The sequence below is a fragment of the Centruroides sculpturatus genome, unplaced genomic scaffold, assembly GCF_000671375.1.
Source record: "Centruroides sculpturatus isolate CEXI.00-Female unplaced genomic scaffold, Cexi_2.0 scaffold346, whole genome shotgun sequence".
Lineage (NCBI taxonomy): Eukaryota > Metazoa > Arthropoda > Arachnida > Scorpiones > Buthidae > Centruroides > Centruroides sculpturatus.
The window spans coordinates 254116-275115 of NW_019384533.1; the positions used below are offsets into that span (position 1 = coordinate 254116).

The window sequence follows — 21000 nt, forward strand, 5'->3', positions numbered from 1 at the left end:
TTGTTTAACCTGAAGAAGGCCATTTAAAATAGCTGAAAACGTTAGTTACATTAAAGAAATTGCTAGAAAAAAGAAAGGAAGGTGTTGTGAAACTTATTATATAAAGTTCTAGTTTACTGCACATAGAATTGAGAGTCATTATAAGTAATAATTCTATAACTATGTTTTTATCATTAGAACTATTTTTAATCCAAGTTATTTTAGTAAGGAAGAAATAAATGTTCATTTATTTCTTCCTTACTCATTCCTTTCTTCCTTGTTCATTTAGGAATTACCTATTAAATTATGTAATAAAATATTAATAATCTTAAAAACTTTAAGAAATTTTAATTAGATTTACTTATTTCTTAAATTGCAAATATTTGTACACAGTAATTAAGCTATTTTTAAAATTAATCAACATTAAATATTGAAATAGTTTTAAAGAAATTTCTCATTATTATTCTATTTGATCAATCATTTAAATGTTTAAAATTAAACCTGTAATGCTTGCTGACTGTGTGCGATTGTCGGGATGGTTGAGAGGTTGAACAATCATGTGTGGACACGAAATATTCACGGAGATAGACTTACCATTCTTTTTATTGTTTAATTAATTATTAAAGGTTTTCTTACAAAATTTTATAATTCTCTGTTAACACAATTCTAAAGGAGAAAGTCCAGTAAAGTCTCAAATATTCCGTAGAGTTGGTCTGCGGAATATTTTATGTTTATGGTCTGCAGGATCAACAGCCTCAGGGCACATTATACAGCCTTGAAAAGAATAGTCTTTGTAGTAAGGATGAATCTTGAAGAGCGCAAACAACTCCAGGAGAGCAAATGTATCTCGGAAATAGATGAAAAGACTAACAGCAAAAGAACAAAATTTTGGAGCAAAGAGCATCATGTTCATGAAACATGCATTTTTATAGGCTTCTCTTCTCAAATCAGCATCCTGATTGGTCTTCTCTCATCTCCTAGTGACAATTTAAAACCTTTTGGGGTGCAGGAGAGATCATTTTCGAGACTTAACCCAATTCCCATTCATCTAAAATTCCGTTGGTATTCTCCTCATAATTCAACCTTTTGTTTTTCATTTCGATGAAAAGAACTTTTATTGTTTAAACTAGACTAAGTCTTGCTTTGTTTTAATTTTGAAAGATAAGCGTTTAACTGTCTCACCAGATTTTCATCATTCTAACATATAATTTTGATTTCCATCTGGGACCTCACAAACCATTTCATCAATGCAATTTTGTTATTAATGCCAGACATAAGTTTTATACAGTTTATCAATATGTATATAATAAATCTTTAAATAATAAATTTATTTAACAATAAGGATACAGCCTTTAAAAGGGAAAAAACCTATCAAGTTAAAATCTCTGTTATTTCTGGATACTTGGGTCAACAAGCCTATTTAGCTAATAACAAATTTTTCTGTATTAAAAGAAAAACTTCTTACATATATACATATCAGAATTTTTCTAGAAGAGAATAACAGACAGCAAAATCTCTTCCACAATCAACCTCACATAATGTGGAGACAATTAAAGGGAGCTCAGTTAATCAGGACTCTACTGTATATACTGATATTATTCAGAGTTTAAAGATTTAGTTTCTTGAATTATTGTTAGAAATTTTAAATACTTTGAAATGTTTTATTTACTCAGAAACAAGTTAACATATTTAATATATACAAGTATTACCAATTTAACAAAGGAAGTGTGTTATGCTGAGGATTGTGTTAATTGGATTACTGTGCTAGACAGAGAAAAATGTTCTACTTTTATACTATCTGTTCATTATTTTTTAAAAATTTTAATCCCCATTTTTTTTTTCTCTATAATTTTAATCTCTCTTTAATTTTTTATTTTAATATCTATTTGTTACACTAAAAATAGCGATATCTTTAGTGCAACATATCTGCAACATCTTTGATCAAAATATAAAACAAATTTTTATGAATCTTTATGAATTATTAAAAATATTTGATAATTTAGAACAGACATATTACAATTACTTTTTTACAATAAAGAATCCCAATATTTTGCAATTCTCTTAGATAAATATATGAAAATTTTTTATGTATTTATCTATACTTATTGACTGCTAAACAATGTTTAAACTATACAAATGTGAATGCTTTTTGAAACATTTGAAATCACCACAAAAGTCTCATTAGCAGATGATTTTCCCACTTATCTTTTAAACTTGTCAATACTTGATGCTGTGTTCATTATTGTGTGTGTTAAATGATATAAAGCAGGGGTCGCCAAACTTTTTTAACCGTCGACCCCCAATCATTTTCCAAAGCCTCACATTGACCCCCACCATAAAGTTTTATTACAAGTGTATATGTATGAGCGAAAAAAAACCGTTGTGGGTTGTGGTCTCTGTCTAAGCAAAAAAGAAAAAGAAAAAAAAAAGGTTGTGACCCCTTAGCCGCATCAACCCTCTGATCAACCCCCAATGATGTCGCATCGACCCCTGGGGGTCCATATCGACCACTTTGGCGACCCGATATAAAGTTTTCATTTAGCTCTTTAATCAACACATATAACAATCTCTATTTTCATATTAATTCATTTCAAAAATGTGTTATTTTTGCTGCTTCAAAAAAAATAATATGTAAAATATTTACATATAAATATATTGTTTGCATAAACTGCTTAATAAAAAGGATAATTATGTGAATGAACTGACTTAGAGGAGGCAAGTATAATAAATATGTCTGTTACCTGGTGATATTTTTAAAACTATACCCTGTGAATCCTAAGATGGCCTTTTCTTCCCATACCTATTGTTGGTTTCATCAAAGTTTTCTTTCAATATTCTAAAACTTCTCAATTCTAGCCCTTCAACAATTTTAAATAATAATTTCTTTGAATTTCTTTATCATTTAGAATTGTTTGAACAATTAAAACTGAACTGCTGTGTTATTTCACTAACCTTAAAGCTCACTTCTATTTTTTCTGTAATTCAAAGTTCATCTATCAACTCTTGTTTGCACAGCTGGATAACCAGAGTGATAAAGGTATCAGTCTACAATTCTGGAAGACACAGGTTCTAGTTCTGGTCAGTATGTGAGACAAACTGTATATGAAAAAATGTGTAGTTTATCCCAGATGGTAAAAGATTGACCTTGACTTCCAAGTCCAGTCTCTCACCATCTGGCTGTCTCCATTTGTGAGTGTAAGAAAACCAACAATAGGTATGGTAAGAAAAGGCCATCTTAGTGCCCACAGGTACAAAGTTTTAAAAATAGCATCCAGGTAGCAGACATATTTATTACACTTGCCTTCTCTGAATCAGTTAAACACATCAAATACAAACAAAATTTTTATATTTAAATTTCCAAGCATTTTTTTTTTGTTATATGTAATTAATGATAAATATAATATATTGCTATTTTTTGTTTACTTTCAGCTTAAATCTTTATTTTGTATGATTGTATGCATTAATTCAATATAGAATTTATTAAAATAAAACTTTATAGTTATGTATTTCTGAGACCATGTCTTCCTTTATTTGTTTTTTTCTTCACTACTAGGTGCATAAATAGACACTAAGCATATTGATATTCTTTCATATTCTGCTATTGATATATCATATTCTTCTATCTATACTAATAGAAAATTATATTTCTAAAAAGTTTAATGTCTATAATAATTGTGTTGTTTCTATAATTTCAATTGCAAACTAATTATGCAAAATACTTTATTTCCTTGATTAAATTTTGAATTGAAAAGCATGAAAAATACATTGAAGTTCATATAACTGAATAGAGCCATTTTTATTCTGCGTCATGTTTTGATCAGTTCTATTTTTGATAATTTTAAGTTAAAATCAAAGCTAGTGCTAATAAAAACATGACAAAGAATCAAAATGATTATATTAGGGTTGCAAGCCAAGCCACATCCCTCCTGTAAAATAATACCTCCATATTAGATACCATGAACTGACATTAATTGGGAGAGGGTTTTATTTTGTTATTTCTGAAGAGGAATGTCTGCAGTCATAAATGCTTAGCACAAATCTTCATAATGCTCATTCTGTATACTGCTACTTGTACATGGGGCTGTCAGGGTAAAATTGAGAATATTTCCCTGGATCTAGAGAAAACTTAGGGATCCATAGTTCCTATACATATACATTAATGTAATTTTTACTAACAAAAAAGAAAAGCTTTAAAACTATTTTTTTGTAAATGAAGAAACATTCAACATATTTCATTTATTCAAAACACAATGGAAAAAGCAGCCTGCTAAAAAGTAAGAGGTCTACTCTACCTCAGGCATCATACAAGCTGTCAACAGCCCTGGTTAGCATAGACTGCTTCAATCTTTTAGAATCAGCATCTGCTAATTCCAGCTGTGAAATGTGCATTTCTACATTACCAAAAGTTATTATGCTTTTATATAACTCTGTTAACATTTGATGAATTATTGTGTCATTTGTACAATACTGTACTTCATCAAATGTGAAATTCAATTCCACTGATTTACTGTTAAATTTCAAGATTTATATTATTCTAAACCAGTGTTCCGTAACTGGTGTGCCGTCACAAGGTGAAAGGTGTGACGTGAACTTTTACATATTCTATTAATTAATTGTCAAGTTTTATTTATATATTTTTATCACAGTTGCTGTGTTTCTTATGCTTGTATTTCATTCTCTGCCACAGAACTTATGAAATAAAATGATGTTTGTTTATTCTTTATTACAAGTCATGCATTTTTATGTATTCTAAAAAATTAAATGTAAAATAAATTTGCTCACAGGTGTTAATGGCTGTTTAATAATAATAATAATAATAATAGATTAGTGGTATTATGTAATTCTATTAATAGTATCATNAAGCATTTAAGAAGCATCCTCAGACATTTACCCTTACTCCACACCTGTAAATATCAAATGCTTGCAACAACTAACAATTAAGCATAACGTATATTCCTACTGTATAAATAAATGAGGATGCATGCACAGAGAGTGAAATCATTGCTAACTCAAAACCAGTCATTTGTAAACTTAAATTCCTCTTCAATTAATAAAGTTAAATTGTTTTTATTTTGTGATTTATAATTTTCATTAATTTCATTTTATTAATTTTATTGTAAATACAAATTATTAATTTGTCGAATATCATAATTATATTTCTGATTATTACAATGACAAAAGAATTTATAAAAATTACCTGTTCTTCCAATATATACAACATTTTCATCTCCAACTGGACAAACTTTATCAGTGCCAGTCATTGATAAAGTATCAAGTTTATCACCAGAAAAGGGATCAATTGCAAACCATGTATCAGTTTTTTTACCTGAAATAGAAATTCCAAATTAAATAAATAACCAAAATTTTTATTATATCAGACAATAATTATATATATTGATTTTCAGGTCAATTGAAATATGTACCATACTTCAATTGATCTGAAAATCAATTTAATATTTTAATAGTCAACATTTTAAAAAATCAATAATGTGAATATATGTTTATTTAGAGAAAGTAGAAACAGATCATGAAGAAAAGATGTATATAAAAAAACAAAAACTAAGATTCTTGACTGATGAAAAAAATAATTTACATAAGAAGAGAAAAGAGAAATAAATTAAATATGTAGAGAAAATAAGATATAATTCAGATTCTAATGAATCAATGAGTTTAGATAAACATTCAAAAACAAATCAGAAAATTTCAGAAGATATACAATATATAGGTAAGAATTTGATTGCTTTCAAAAAGATTATGAGCAAATAATATAAGTGGACATAAGAGCATTTATTCACAAGATTATTATAAAAAGGTTTTACCCATAACTCAATTCTGCAATTTAAAAAAAAAAAATTAATGTTAAACTAATCAAATTTTACATTAAAAATAAATTATTAAATTATTTTCATTAAAATTATGACAAACATGATAAATTAAAAACAATCCAAACATCCAAACCAAGTCATTGATGTCAAACAAAGCATACACAATCGCAATCAAAATCAAAGGTTTAAAATATAAAAAATTATTATTTTCATTTTAAAATAGTTTCAACAATAAAATGTTAAATTAACCAACATATATATATATGAAATAAAATTGCACATTATTTCCATGCTATATGCAAACTGCCTTTATAAAAAATTTCTAATTACATAATATATTCAATTCAATTCAAGTTTATTAGCGTAATTTGGAAAAAACTCCAGTTACAACAGGTACATTGGGTTACAAATACTAATTACATAATATAAGTAACCAAAACTATAAACTTTCAACTATTTACGTACAATTTTATATTTCAATATTAATTTTTATAATTATTATTTTGTGTAAAAGTAAAATTATTTCATTATTTATTTTAGTTTTAAATCCAAATGAACTATTAATAATAAAAATGTATATTTCCAATATCATCAAAGAATTCATGATGATAAAATCTCATCATTACTTGACTCTTTATTTTCATTATTAAATTATATTTAATGATAAATTTTATTAAAATATTAACAAAAATTAAATTTTATATAACATTACTTATAATATTTATATTTTAATAACAAAGAAACAAATATAGTTAGTTTTTTAAAAATTAATTCTAAGAAAAAAATTAGGCAGATAAAAGTAATTTAAAAATTTATAACCAGATAAAAAATAATTTTTTATCCCATGGAATTTTACATCTTTTATATTGTAATAAAAAAAAAATTATAGAATCAAAAATACGTTTGTGTTTTTTTGAATTTAAATCATAATTATGGTATGTAAAAATCTTTCTCGGCTATGTACATGTCATAACATTTACATTATACTTTTTCCACCATTAACAATTTATTTTTATAAGCATTGATATCCATGATAATATTATTGAAAAATTCAAAGAAAATGATATTTTAAATCTATCTTTAATTTTTAAAATTAACTGTAACAATAGTTTTTAAAATTTTGAAACTACTTACCAGTATAAAGTATACCATCACTACCTCGAAATGGAGAAGCAGCTACTAATTCTGAAATTGTGAATGGCAGCTTCTTAAGTGAATCTCGCCCTTCTCCTGTTCCATAAATATACAATGATCCATCTTTTGGATCTGGTAAAAATGTTGGTCTGTAATATTTTCAAAATTTAATTTGTTATTTAATAATAATAATAATAATGTTATCTCATATAACCTTAATTCATAAATTTAATTTAAGCATTTAATTTACTTACTTTCATATGTAAAAGAATAATTTAAGTTTCTTAAATGCAGTTAACAATAATTCACAAAAACAACAAAAGTGTAATTTGAAATTTCAAAAATGAATTAAAAAAATCCAAACAATCCTACTACTAAAGTGAAAAAAATATATGAAGCAAGAGTATTCAAACAGAGTAATCAAATACTTATATAATTTGAAATAATTTGTATAATTTAATCATATATATAATCTAACAAATTCATATAATCCTCTTATAATAGATAACATTCTTCTTTTTTAATGAAATTTTTAGTCTATGATTTTTGATTTATGACACATTGTAACATTCACTATAAATAGTAAAACTTTCCTATTATAATAAGAAATTTTGTAATTTTTCTTTTCAGACTTCCTGGGGATAAAACTCTATTTATAACAAAACTATATTGTTTAATTTTTGTATGCATTTTTACAAACACATCTATATCTGTAAAGTTAGGGATGTCTGTATTAAACAATTTCTTTTATTTATTAGTTTGGATTAGTCAGACAACATTATTTATATAACTAATTATACATTTAAATTGAGGTCAGTGGAAAAGTGGATAGTGATAAAGTTTTTTTCTTAAAAAATACAAAAAAGTATTAATTTAAAAATGAAAGAATAATAAATGTCAGTAAATTTATAAGTAAATATATCTACTCATTTATTGAACTTAATAAAATTAATTTTTAAGCAATGTTTAATTTTATTACTAATATATACAAGTTACACTTTGTCACTTATACCACTTTTCTACTGAACAGTCAAATGTTCTTAGTATTGTCATAAATATTTTAAATTTTATCTAAAATACTTAACAAAAAAATATCAATTAAACTCTCTCTTATTCTATTTTTATACTCTTTTTTAGTGATCAGAATTACTTATTTCTGTATATTTTTTGATTTACATAATAAATTTTTATGATATTTACATTAATTAAAATTACAGCTGATACTGAAACATTTAATCTTATAAAATAAAATTTTTCAATTACCTTTTAGTTAAATTCACAGGTAAATGTAAAACAGGTGCTGAAAATTAAATGAATTATTAATACATCTGTTTTATATTAATTTATTACTATTATTTATTTAATTAAGGAGAAAATGTTTAAATAAATACAATAATTTCTTACAAAACATATTCAAATTAAATAAATTTTTCTCATGTTATCAAACAAGCATAGATTAAAAATAAATAATCAAAATTGTTTAATTTTAGGAAAGTATCTGAATAAAACTGATTATTATCTTAAACATACAAATACATTGCTGGATTAAGGAAAGTAAACATCCAGATCTTGCGACATCATGGTTTTAGAGAAGATTTTATTCAAATCTTCTGTAAAACCATGACGTCACAAGATCTTGATGTTTTACATTTATGTTCTGATTTAAATTATAACTGACATTCTATTTTTGTTTAACCTGAAGAAGGCCATTTAAAATAGCTGAAAACGTTAGTTACATTAAAGAAATTGCTAGAAAAAAGAAAGGAAGGTGTTGTGAAACTTATTATATAAAGTTCTAGTTTACTGCACATAGAATTGAGAGTCATTATAAGTAATAATTCTATAACTATGTTTTTATCATTAGAACTATTTTTAATCCAAGTTATTTTAGTAAGGAAGAAATAAATGTTCATTTATTTCTTCCTTACTCATTCCTTTCTTCCTTGTTCATTTAGGAATTACCTATTAAATTATGTAATAAAATATTAATAATCTTAAAAACTTTAAGAAATTTTAATTAGATTTACTTATTTCTTAAATTGCAAATATTTGTACACAGTAATTAAGCTATTTTTAAAATTAATCAACATTAAATATTGAAATAGTTTTAAAGAAATTTCTCATTATTATTCTATTTGATCAATCATTTAAATGTTTAAAATTAAACCTGTAATGCTTGCTGACTGTGTGCGATTGTCGGGATGGTTGAGAGGTTGAACAATCATGTGTGGACACGAAATATTCACGGAGATAGACTTACCATTCTTTTTATTGTTTAATTAATTATTAAAGGTTTTCTTACAAAATTTTATAATTCTCTGTTAACACAATTCTAAAGGAGAAAGTCCAGTAAAGTCTCAAATATTCCGTAGAGTTGGTCTGCGGAATATTTTATGTTTATGGTCTGCAGGATCAACAGCCTCAGGGCACATTATACAGCCTTGAAAAGAATAGTCTTTGTAGTAAGGATGAATCTTGAAGAGCGCAAACAACTCCAGGAGAGCAAATGTATCTCGGAAATAGATGAAAAGACTAACAGCAAAAGAACAAAATTTTGGAGCAAAGAGCATCATGTTCATGAAACATGCATTTTTATAGGCTTCTCTTCTCAAATCAGCATCCTGATTGGTCTTCTCTCATCTCCTAGTGACAATTTAAAACCTTTTGGGGTGCAGGAGAGATCATTTTCGAGACTTAACCCAATTCCCATTCATCTAAAATTCCGTTGGTATTCTCCTCATAATTCAACCTTTTGTTTTTCATTTCGATGAAAAGAACTTTTATTGTTTAAACTAGACTAAGTCTTGCTTTGTTTTAATTTTGAAAGATAAGCGTTTAACTGTCTCACCAGATTTTCATCATTCTAACATATAATTTTGATTTCCATCTGGGACCTCACAAACCATTTCATCAATGCAATTTTGTTATTAATGCCAGACATAAGTTTTATACAGTTTATCAATATGTATATAATAAATCTTTAAATAATAAATTTATTTAACAATAAGGATACAGCCTTTAAAAGGGAAAAAACCTATCAAGTTAAAATCTCTGTTATTTCTGGATACTTGGGTCAACAAGCCTATTTAGCTAATAACAAATTTTTCTGTATTAAAAGAAAAACTTCTTACATATATACATATCAGAATTTTTCTAGAAGAGAATAACAGACAGCAAAATCTCTTCCACAATCAACCTCACATAATGTGGAGACAATTAAAGGGAGCTCAGTTAATCAGGACTCTACTGTATATACTGATATTATTCAGAGTTTAAAGATTTAGTTTCTTGAATTATTGTTAGAAATTTTAAATACTTTGAAATGTTTTATTTACTCAGAAACAAGTTAACATATTTAATATATACAAGTATTACCAATTTAACAAAGGAAGTGTGTTATGCTGAGGATTGTGTTAATTGGATTACTGTGCTAGACAGAGAAAAATGTTCTACTTTTATACTATCTGTTCATTATTTTTTAAAAATTTTAATCCCCATTTTTTTTTTCTCTATAATTTTAATCTCTCTTTAATTTTTTATTTTAATATCTATTTGTTACACTAAAAATAGCGATATCTTTAGTGCAACATATCTGCAACATCTTTGATCAAAATATAAAACAAATTTTTATGAATCTTTATGAATTATTAAAAATATTTGATAATTTAGAACAGACATATTACAATTACTTTTTTACAATAAAGAATCCCAATATTTTGCAATTCTCTTAGATAAATATATGAAAATTTTTTATGTATTTATCTATACTTATTGACTGCTAAACAATGTTTAAACTATACAAATGTGAATGCTTTTTGAAACATTTGAAATCACCACAAAAGTCTCATTAGCAGATGATTTTCCCACTTATCTTTTAAACTTGTCAATACTTGATGCTGTGTTCATTATTGTGTGTGTTAAATGATATAAAGCAGGGGTCGCCAAACTTTTTTAACCGTCGACCCCCAATCATTTTCCAAAGCCTCACATTGACCCCCACCATAGTTTTATTACAAGTGTATATGTATGAGCGAAAAAAAAACCGTTGTGGGTTGTGGTCTCTGTCTAAGCAAAAAAGAAAAAGAAAAAAAAAAGGTTGTGACCCCTTAGCCGCATCAACCCTCTGATCAACCCCCAATGATGTCGCATCGACCCCTGGGGGTCCATATCGACCACTTTGGCGACCCGATATAAAGTTTTCATTTAGCTCTTTAATCAACACATATAACAATCTCTATTTTCATATTAATTCATTTCAAAAATGTGTTATTTTTGCTGCTTCAAAAAAAATAATATGTAAAATATTTACATATAAATATATTGTTTGCATAAACTGCTTAATAAAAAGGATAATTATGTGAATGAACTGACTTAGAGGAGGCAAGTATAATAAATATGTCTGTTACCTGGTGATATTTTTAAAACTATACCCTGTGAATCCTAAGATGGCCTTTTCTTCCCATACCTATTGTTGGTTTCATCAAAGTTTTCTTTCAATATTCTAAAACTTCTCAATTCTAGCCCTTCAACAATTTTAAATAATAATTTCTTTGAATTTCTTTATCATTTAGAATTGTTTGAACAATTAAAACTGAACTGCTGTGTTATTTCACTAACCTTAAAGCTCACTTCTATTTTTTCTGTAATTCAAAGTTCATCTATCAACTCTTGTTTGCACAGCTGGATAACCAGAGTGATAAAGGTATCAGTCTACAATTCTGGAAGACACAGGTTCTAGTTCTGGTCAGTATGTGAGACAAACTGTATATGAAAAAATGTGTAGTTTATCCCAGATGGTAAAAGATTGACCTTGACTTCCAAGTCCAGTCTCTCACCATCTGGCTGTCTCCATTTGTGAGTGTAAGAAAACCAACAATAGGTATGGTAAGAAAAGGCCATCTTAGTGCCCACAGGTACAAAGTTTTAAAAATAGCATCCAGGTAGCAGACATATTTATTACACTTGCCTTCTCTGAATCAGTTAAACACATCAAATACAAACAAAATTTTTATATTTAAATTTCCAAGCATTTTTTTTTTGTTATATGTAATTAATGATAAATATAATATATTGCTATTTTTTGTTTACTTTCAGCTTAAATCTTTATTTTGTATGATTGTATGCATTAATTCAATATAGAATTTATTAAAATAAAACTTTATAGTTATGTATTTCTGAGACCATGTCTTCCTTTATTTGTTTTTTTCTTCACTACTAGGTGCATAAATAGACACTAAGCATATTGATATTCTTTCATATTCTGCTATTGATATATCATATTCTTCTATCTATACTAATAGAAAATTATATTTCTAAAAAGTTTAATGTCTATAATAATTGTGTTGTTTCTATAATTTCAATTGCAAACTAATTATGCAAAATACTTTATTTCCTTGATTAAATTTTGAATTGAAAAGCATGAAAAATACATTGAAGTTCATATAACTGAATAGAGCCATTTTGATTCTGCGTCATGTTTTGATCAGTTCTATTTTTGATAATTTTAAGTTAAAATCAAAGCTAGTGCTAATAAAAACATGACAAAGAATCAAAATGATTATATTAGGGTTGCAAGCCAAGCCACATCCCTCCTGTAAAATAATACCTCCATATTAGATACCATGAACTGACATTAATTGGGAGAGGGTTTTATTTTGTTATTTCTGAAGAGGAATGTCTGCAGTCATAAATGCTTAGCACAAATCTTCATAATGCTCATTCTGTATACTGCTACTTGTACATGGGGCTGTCAGGGTAAAATTGAGAATATTTCCCTGGATCTAGAGAAAACTTAGGGATCCATAGTTCCTATACATATACATTAATGTAATTTTTACTAACAAAAAAGAAAAGCTTTAAAACTATTTTTTTGTAAATGAAGAAATATTCAACATATTTCATTTATTCAAAACACAATGGAAAAAGCAGCCTGCTAAAAAGTAAGAGGTCTACTCTACCTCAGGCATCATACAAGCTGTCAACAGCCCTGGTTAGCATAGACTGCTTCAATCTTTTAGAATCAGCATCTGCTAATTCCAGCTGTGAAATGTGCATTTCTACATTACCAAAAGTTATTATGCTTTTATATAACTCTGTTAACATTTGATGAATTATTGTGTCATTTGTACAATACTGTACTTCATCAAATGTGAAATTCAATTCCACTGATTTACTGTTAAATTTCAAGATTTATATTATTCTAAACCAGTGTTCCGTAACTGGTGTGCCGTCACAAGGTGAAAGGTGTGACGTGAACTTTTACATATTCTATTAATTAATTGTCAAGTTTTATTTATATATTTTTATCACAGTTGCTGTGTTTCTTATGCTTGTATTTCATTCTCTGCCACAGAACTTATGAAATAAAATGATGTTTGTTTATTCTTTATTACAAGTCATGCATTTTTATGTATTCTAAAAAATTAAATGTAAAATAAATTTGCTCACAGGTGTTAATGGCTGTTTAATAATAATAATAATAATAATAATAGATTAGTGGTATTATGTAATTCTATTAATAGTACCATATCATGCATATTTTAGAATAATAACATTTTGGTGTGCCATGTTGAGTCATAGGTGTGCCACAAGTAGAAAAAGATTGCGGAACACTGTTCTAAACTTTTATCCTATGAAAGAGGTCTTTCTTGAACTAAATTTATTAATAATTCAACATTCATTTCAATCAAAAGAAAATTTTGAGTTAATGTATCTCACCAGATATGCAATATAGTAATAAATCATAATATGTGAGAAAATGGACATACATAAAATTCTTGACAATATATGACTAAAAAACTGTATAAGGCTCCTGTAATACAAAACTTGCCATGTACAGCATTTCACTGTGATCAAATCATGTGAAAGGACCCATAGAAATCACCTTACCAGTGGCATGCTGTCCATGGAAGCTGTGGAAGTGCCACTTCCCTTGTATTTTCTAAAATATAAATACAGTAATACCCCGACTTACGCGAACCCGGAGTTACACGATTTTCAAATCTCGTCGATTCGTCTCGTTTGAGCGCCATGCAACTCTTGATTACTTACTCCCCCCACACTATTGTTCGGCTTACATGTTCGGATGTGTCGCGCGGAATCGACACATAGCTACAATTTATTTTGTGTTATTTATTCCTATCTTTGTTATATCTATGGCGCCTTGAGAGACTCTATGTGGTGATTTCTTGTAACCGTAAACGAATCAAAAGATGAGACAATATTAACGAGAACATTCATTAGCTTACATACATCCGACTTGGATTTTACACAGATTGGGAAATTATATCCCGACTTACGCGAATTTGACTTACATGGTTATCACTCGGTTCCACCTATCACGTAAGTTCGGGGTATTACTGTATATATTGTGTGATTATTTTCGTATTTTAACATACTTTGCAAATTACTTAAAATTAATATTTTATTATAACTGTATTATTTTATTACAAATTTATATACATGTGAAAAACAATAATAAGATTGCAATGATAAGATTCAAATATAAATTCATATATGCATATTCCCAATGGAAGAGGTGTATTGTTGAATATGGGATAGCTTCCATGGTGAAAATATTTTAATCGTGTAAAGCAGCCAGATTACAGGCACATGCACTTTACAGAGCACCAACCTCATAAAGTTTAGCTTGTGGATACTGCACACTAAAATATCTTATAACGCTTCCAATGATTCTATCCATTAACCATTCATAGGGAGCTATTTGACTAAGTGGATTGTTTTAAGATTTAAAAAGTAAAGAAGATTTTATGTTATTTTTATGTACATTTCTTTACAAAGCTATATTTAATTATAATTATATTTACAGATTTTCAGGCATAAAATCTTTAGAATTTTTATCTCTTTTAGATGTTAATAATTTTAATTATTAACATCTAAAAGAGATAAATTTACAAAGTGAGTATTAATTCTTTAAATTAAGTAAATTGTATGAAGAATTTTTTGATTTATCTAAATTATGTAGTGAATTGCAATATTTATATTCATGTCCAGACCACATTGACAAGTCACTCTTAGACATAAAACATATTATAATTAATGATGATTTGAACAAAGATGTACTAAACGAATTATATGATTTAATATCATTAATTTTTACGGTACCATCTATGAGTGCATTTGTTGAGTTCAGTTTTTCAACCATGAAGCAAATTCATACATTCGCAAAAAACACTCAGTTAGAGGAAAGATTATCGTCACTAGCATTGCTTTCAATAGAAAAAAAGAACTTTTAAATATTTTAATGGAATCAATGACAAGCGATTTTTATGATAAAGTAATTAATGTCTTTGCAGAAAAAATTGCCGAATACAGTTAGTTTATAAAAAATAATAGAAATATAATACACAATTGTTTCACCAAGATATACAGATATAAAACATAGTGACAACTATTTTTAACTCCACTTTAATATCAATAAACATTAAAATTAAACACATCACTTATACAAGTCCAAATTACTCAGTATTTAATAATTATTAGTAGCATTAATGTAACCTGATTTAATCTGGTAATTGTTTGACTTTAATATAATAATCATTGAGCTATAAGATGTTTATATGTGTATAGAATTCCTATAAAAAAAAAAGCATCTATATAATTCAGATGTTTAGAACTTAGTTATATCTACTATAAATCATATTTACAGATAGAATCAATAAACATTCATCAACACCAATAAATGTCTACTAACTATATCAATTAATTACTTACAAAACACTATTGCTACTACTACTACAAGAAAAACATGTATAAGATTATACCTTCTTTCAAAGTCCATTTGACTTCTCCAGTATATTTATTAACAGCATGTAAAGAACCATCTAACGTAGAAATCAAAATAGGAGATTCCAAAACAGCTAATTTATTAGATGGCTGTAAAAAAAAATGTAATTAATTAATTATTCATATAATGTAAATTATCAATTTTATTTGATTACTATTTATGGTATTATTTTAATATTAAATTAATATTAATAAATGAAACATTAAGACCGTAAAGTCTCTCCGCAGTGGGCCAGACCTACGTGGCTTGGCCAAGTGGTAACGTCATAATTTTAATTTTTTCAATGTGCACCCTGCCTGTGACATTATTACTTTTTTCCTGAAAGTTCCTCCCATTTCCCCACCCACTGCAGAGAAACTTTAAGATTGCACTGTATAAAAGTTTGATTGAGATAATATTTTTAGCTGAAACTTGGTGTCTATTGCAATATAATGATATAATTAATTAGAAATTTATATGTAAACGATTATTTAAATTTTAAGCCATACATTTCTAATTTAAAGGTTTTAGTCGTTGAAACAGATCAATCCTCGAAAAACATGACTTACTAAGGCTCTGGTCAGGGAAGTTGATCACCCAGTCAGTGGCAGATCCCAGAAGACCGTGTTGCAGGAACACTACTGGACGATTTTTGGTGTTTTGTACTTGACTTTTTCGGCCATAGGGAATTCTAAATAGTTTCAAAAGGTAGCCATCCTTCGTTTGGACCGTATATTCTTCCACTGGATAACCTCTGCTGATTATTATTTCGGTCTATATCAAATATAAAAATAAACTTAAACTTAACNCTTTCAAAGTCCATTTGACTTCTCCAGTATATTTATTAACAGCATGTAAAGAACCATCTAACGTAGAAATCAAAATAGGAGATTCCAAAACAGCTAATTTATTAGATGGCTGTAAAAAAAAATGTAATTAATTAATTATTCATATAATGTAAATTATCAATTTTATTTGATTACTATTTATGGTATTATTTTAATATTAAATTAATATTAATAAATGAAACATTAAGACCGTAAAGTCTCTCCGCAGTGGGCCAGACCTACGTGGCTTGGCCAAGTGGTAACGTCATAATTTTAATTTTTTCAATGTGCACCCTGCCTGTGACATTATTACTTTTTTCCTGAAAGTTCCTCCCATTTCCCCACCCACTGCAGAGAAACTTTAAGATTGCACTGTATAAAAGTTTGATTGAGATAATATTTTTAGCTGAAACTTGGTGTCTATTGCAATATAATGATATAATTAATTAGAAATTTAGTATATTATCTCAATTTTTCAGAATTTTGAGATTAAACTGAAATATCTTTAAAAGTTTAGAAACATTTAAAGATATTTCAGTTAATATTTTATTCAAACATAAATTGCATAGAATATATTTCTAGAGGAAATTAATTTATATACAGAAATGATTCTATAATAAAAGTAATTTAATACTGATTAATGTTAGTATAAAACATCTGTTTAACTAAACTTATCTTACAAGTTAATTTTATCTGTGTATTTAGTATATACAAAATTATTTTTGTTAAATATTACAAAATTATTCATTTACAGTTGTAATTTAAAGTTTTCAAATTAATAAAATTTATAATAGATTATTCAAATAGGGACTTAGATAAGAAAAAAATGGGAATAATTATTCTCTTCTATTAAAAATAAATCATGTTCAATAATTATCCTTTCCTGTAAAATTTTTATAAATCATTCACAATAATATATTAGCATAAAGAATGATTTAATATTACATTTAATTCTTTAATTTTGGTTTGGAAGAAGAACATTTCATAATCTAATAAATCCTTTGAAGAAATCATTAAATTGTTATTTTTATACATCTGTATATTTAATGAATGATCTAGATATGTTTAAATGAATATTTGATTAAGATAAAATGTTGGCATTTACTAATCCTAATAATTAAGCAATTTCTAACTTATATATAATCCTATTATCATTTAATTTATTCACCATCTTCCTTATTTTTTTCAATATCATTTAAAATATAAATGACTTCTTTTCCTTCATGTTTTAAGATTAATTTTTAATAAACATTAATATAAATTTTTTAATAATTTAAATTACTAATTTTTAAAACTTAAGATATAATAATAATATATAAATGTATACTTTTCTATTATACATTTTAAAAAATAAAAATGATGAACATTACAATTCAAACATGAATTATATGGAATATATTTTCACAGGAAATTAATTTATTTATATACAGAAATAATTCTATAATAAAATAAAATACTGATAAATATTAGCATAAAACACCTGTTTAACTAAACTTATCTTACAAGTTAATTTTATCTGTGTATTTAGCATATACAAAATTTCTTTTTAGCTAAACATTATAATAAAATTATTCATTTTATTTAGAAATTTAGAAAAATTTAATTTTCTAAATGTTTTGAAAATATTTTTTTTTAAATCTTAATTATATCGTAAATACAGATTTTAAACTTACACAGCAATACCAAAATTAATAATAAACGCAATAAAATTTTATTTATAAATTATCTAAATCTAAATAAATTACTATTAGTTAAGAAATTAATTTATATTAAATATTACAAAAATCTAAATTTTCAATAAAGTAAATATTTATAATCTAATCATAAAGATTATGTTTAATTCATAAAAAAATTTATTTATTCTAATTAATTTTTAATTTATGTAGTATTTTACAGATTATTTTGATTAATTGATAAGAATTCACACACAGTTTTAGACATGATTCCAAAATAAATATTGCTGAGTAGTCAAATAATTATAAAATTCATCTGAGATAACAGAACAAATCTGCATGTATTTGGTAAACTGATGTTTTAACAAATCAATTTTTGAAAAATATTACAAGAGTAATTAAATTCACAAGCCATAAATCAATTAATAGCAGATATTAATTAATTAATTAATGTATATTAAATCAGATGTCAAAGTTAACAGTGGATTCTATCTAAGGAAATGCTTTGACATTTGATGAAATCATCTCTAAACTTCCTAAACTAACACTATTATCCAGACTGTTGATTAACAACATATTCTTTTTTCATTTTCTGGCAACTGTCTTTCTATATTTTTAATATGATAATATTTTATTTGTAAAAAGTCAGCCAACAAGAACAACAAATTCATTTAATATCCATTTTAATTTATATCTTGTGAAAAACTCATTTATAATAAATGCATTTAAAATTATACGTTAATCTTTTTGACAAATAATCAATGTTAAAATTAACTATAATAAAAAAATTTATAATAATAATATTAATAAAAAAATTTAAATCAAATTATTTCTTCTTTATAAAATATGAATTATATAAATGAAAAAAATAGATTTCATATAAAATGAATAATGAAATTTGTTTTCATTCCTTTATTTATATATGATCTGAATAAAACAATCAATCAATTATTCAGTCAAACTTATCTCTAATTAAAATTTTATCCATTATTTGATATTAAATGAATTAAGTAATTGTTAGTTAATTTCTATTTATTTTAAGAAGTTGAATCAAATTATACTCAGAATTTACAGATGTGACCTAATAAATTATTATGATACACAGGAAATAGAATTTATTGTCTTTTACCACCTGTTTTGATGAATAAAAACAATAATATATTATGTAAATGTAAGCCTACTTAATACAATGCAAAATTTCATTTAAATTCAGTTTTATTACCAAAATATAAAATATATTTAATGAAAATATATATTTCCATATAATATTCTATGGAAATGTTAAATGTGAATTTTAAATTAAACCATTTATTTATAAAAAGAAGTTAATTTCCAAAATAATAGCATGAACTGATAAACGCATATTACAAAGGATATCATCATTCACTTTTAAATTAACAATAAGCAATAATAATAAACATTTTTTAAGAATATAAATATTTTGTTTTTAAAATTGTTTTAAATATACAGTATATAATAGTTAATTGAACTGCATATAATACAAAGTTAAAAGTTAATAGGTTAGTAATATAATTGAAAAAAATATCATTTAATAAAATCTTTCAATTAAAATTTGAGACAATTATACACAATAGAAATCTAAATTCTAGCTAGCTATTTTTCTTGTTTTATAAAGACTTGTATTGAACTATCAAAGAATCATATGTATTATCAGTGATTTAAAAATGACAATAAGAGAATTAAATATTTATAAGCATATCTAATGAGTTTCAACAGAAGATATTGATGGTTACACTAAATACAGTATATATGAACAGCAATGTGCAGACAAAATCTGGCATCTAAGAAAAATAAATAAATAACTTCTTTATGTATGTACAGTATGTGTGTATAAAGTCTCAAGTTATTTTTACAGAACTATATGCAATTCTTATTGATTTAATAAATAAAATTTAAAAAATATTGACACCATTCTTTGTCATCTATGGCTTGGACCATATTGGCCATACTCTCAAAATACGACATTGTACAGTATATGGATGTTTTATTTCTAAAAGTTCCATAGAGAAGATTTTTAATTATTAGAATCAGTTGACAAACTATAAAATTCTTATAAAAAGCTTTCCAATTACCAATTGCCCACAGTTTCGATGAATCTATCATATTTACAATTTAAACTTTTAAGATTTTCATTTATGATTTATATACTGTACTGTATTATAATTGTTAATAAATATATTCTTAAAATACTATAAATAAATAAAGAACATTTCAATTGAATTTGAAAATAACATTTTTGATTAATTATTGTATTTTTAATAATTCAACAGTTTTTTGATTGATACATATTAAATTAAAATCCTATTTATTCTAAATGTTTAGTTAAAAATGAAAAATTTTAATATCTTTCTTTTCTTATCTGCACATAAAATGTAAAATATTTTATTAATTAGAAGTTAAAATGGAATTTCAATAATTGGATTTTGGATTAAATCAGCTTAACAAAATATGACTTGTCATAGTTTTAAAAATGTTGAAATAATGTTTCCAGTTCAAATATACATTACTTTTTATAGATGTGTATCACATTATTGAAAATATTGAAAACTGAAATGTTTAATTTAGATAGATTAATTTATTTTAAACTAATCAAACCAAACATTTTCATTATTCCAGAGTAAAAAAAGGAAGAAAGAAAAAAACAGCATTCATAAACTAGTATTCATTTTTAGACAAATTTTTAGTTGATTAAGCAACAATCATCAAATTATAAAAATATCAAAATAAAATACATATACTTAACTTCGAGTAATTTA

The 21000-nt window shown here is 25.5% G+C and overlaps 1 protein-coding gene across 1 annotated transcript in view; it reads right to left on the bottom strand.

Moving 5' to 3' along the window:
* Positions 1 to 16079, bottom strand: part of LOC111623093 (serine/threonine-protein kinase/endoribonuclease IRE1-like) — a 65829-nt gene extending 49750 nt beyond the window's left edge. Inside the window, exons 1-5 of the mRNA XM_023365574.1 lie at positions 16056 to 16079; positions 15722 to 15833; positions 8202 to 8238; positions 6939 to 7087; positions 5177 to 5305 (exon numbers count right to left, since the gene is read on the bottom strand). Coding sequence (XP_023221342.1) covers positions 5177 to 5305; positions 6939 to 7087; positions 8202 to 8238; positions 15722 to 15833; positions 16056 to 16079 — 451 coding nt within the window. The remainder of the gene's footprint in view (positions 1 to 5176; positions 5306 to 6938; positions 7088 to 8201; positions 8239 to 15721; positions 15834 to 16055) is intronic.
* Between the last annotated feature and the right edge of the window lie 4921 nt (positions 16080 to 21000).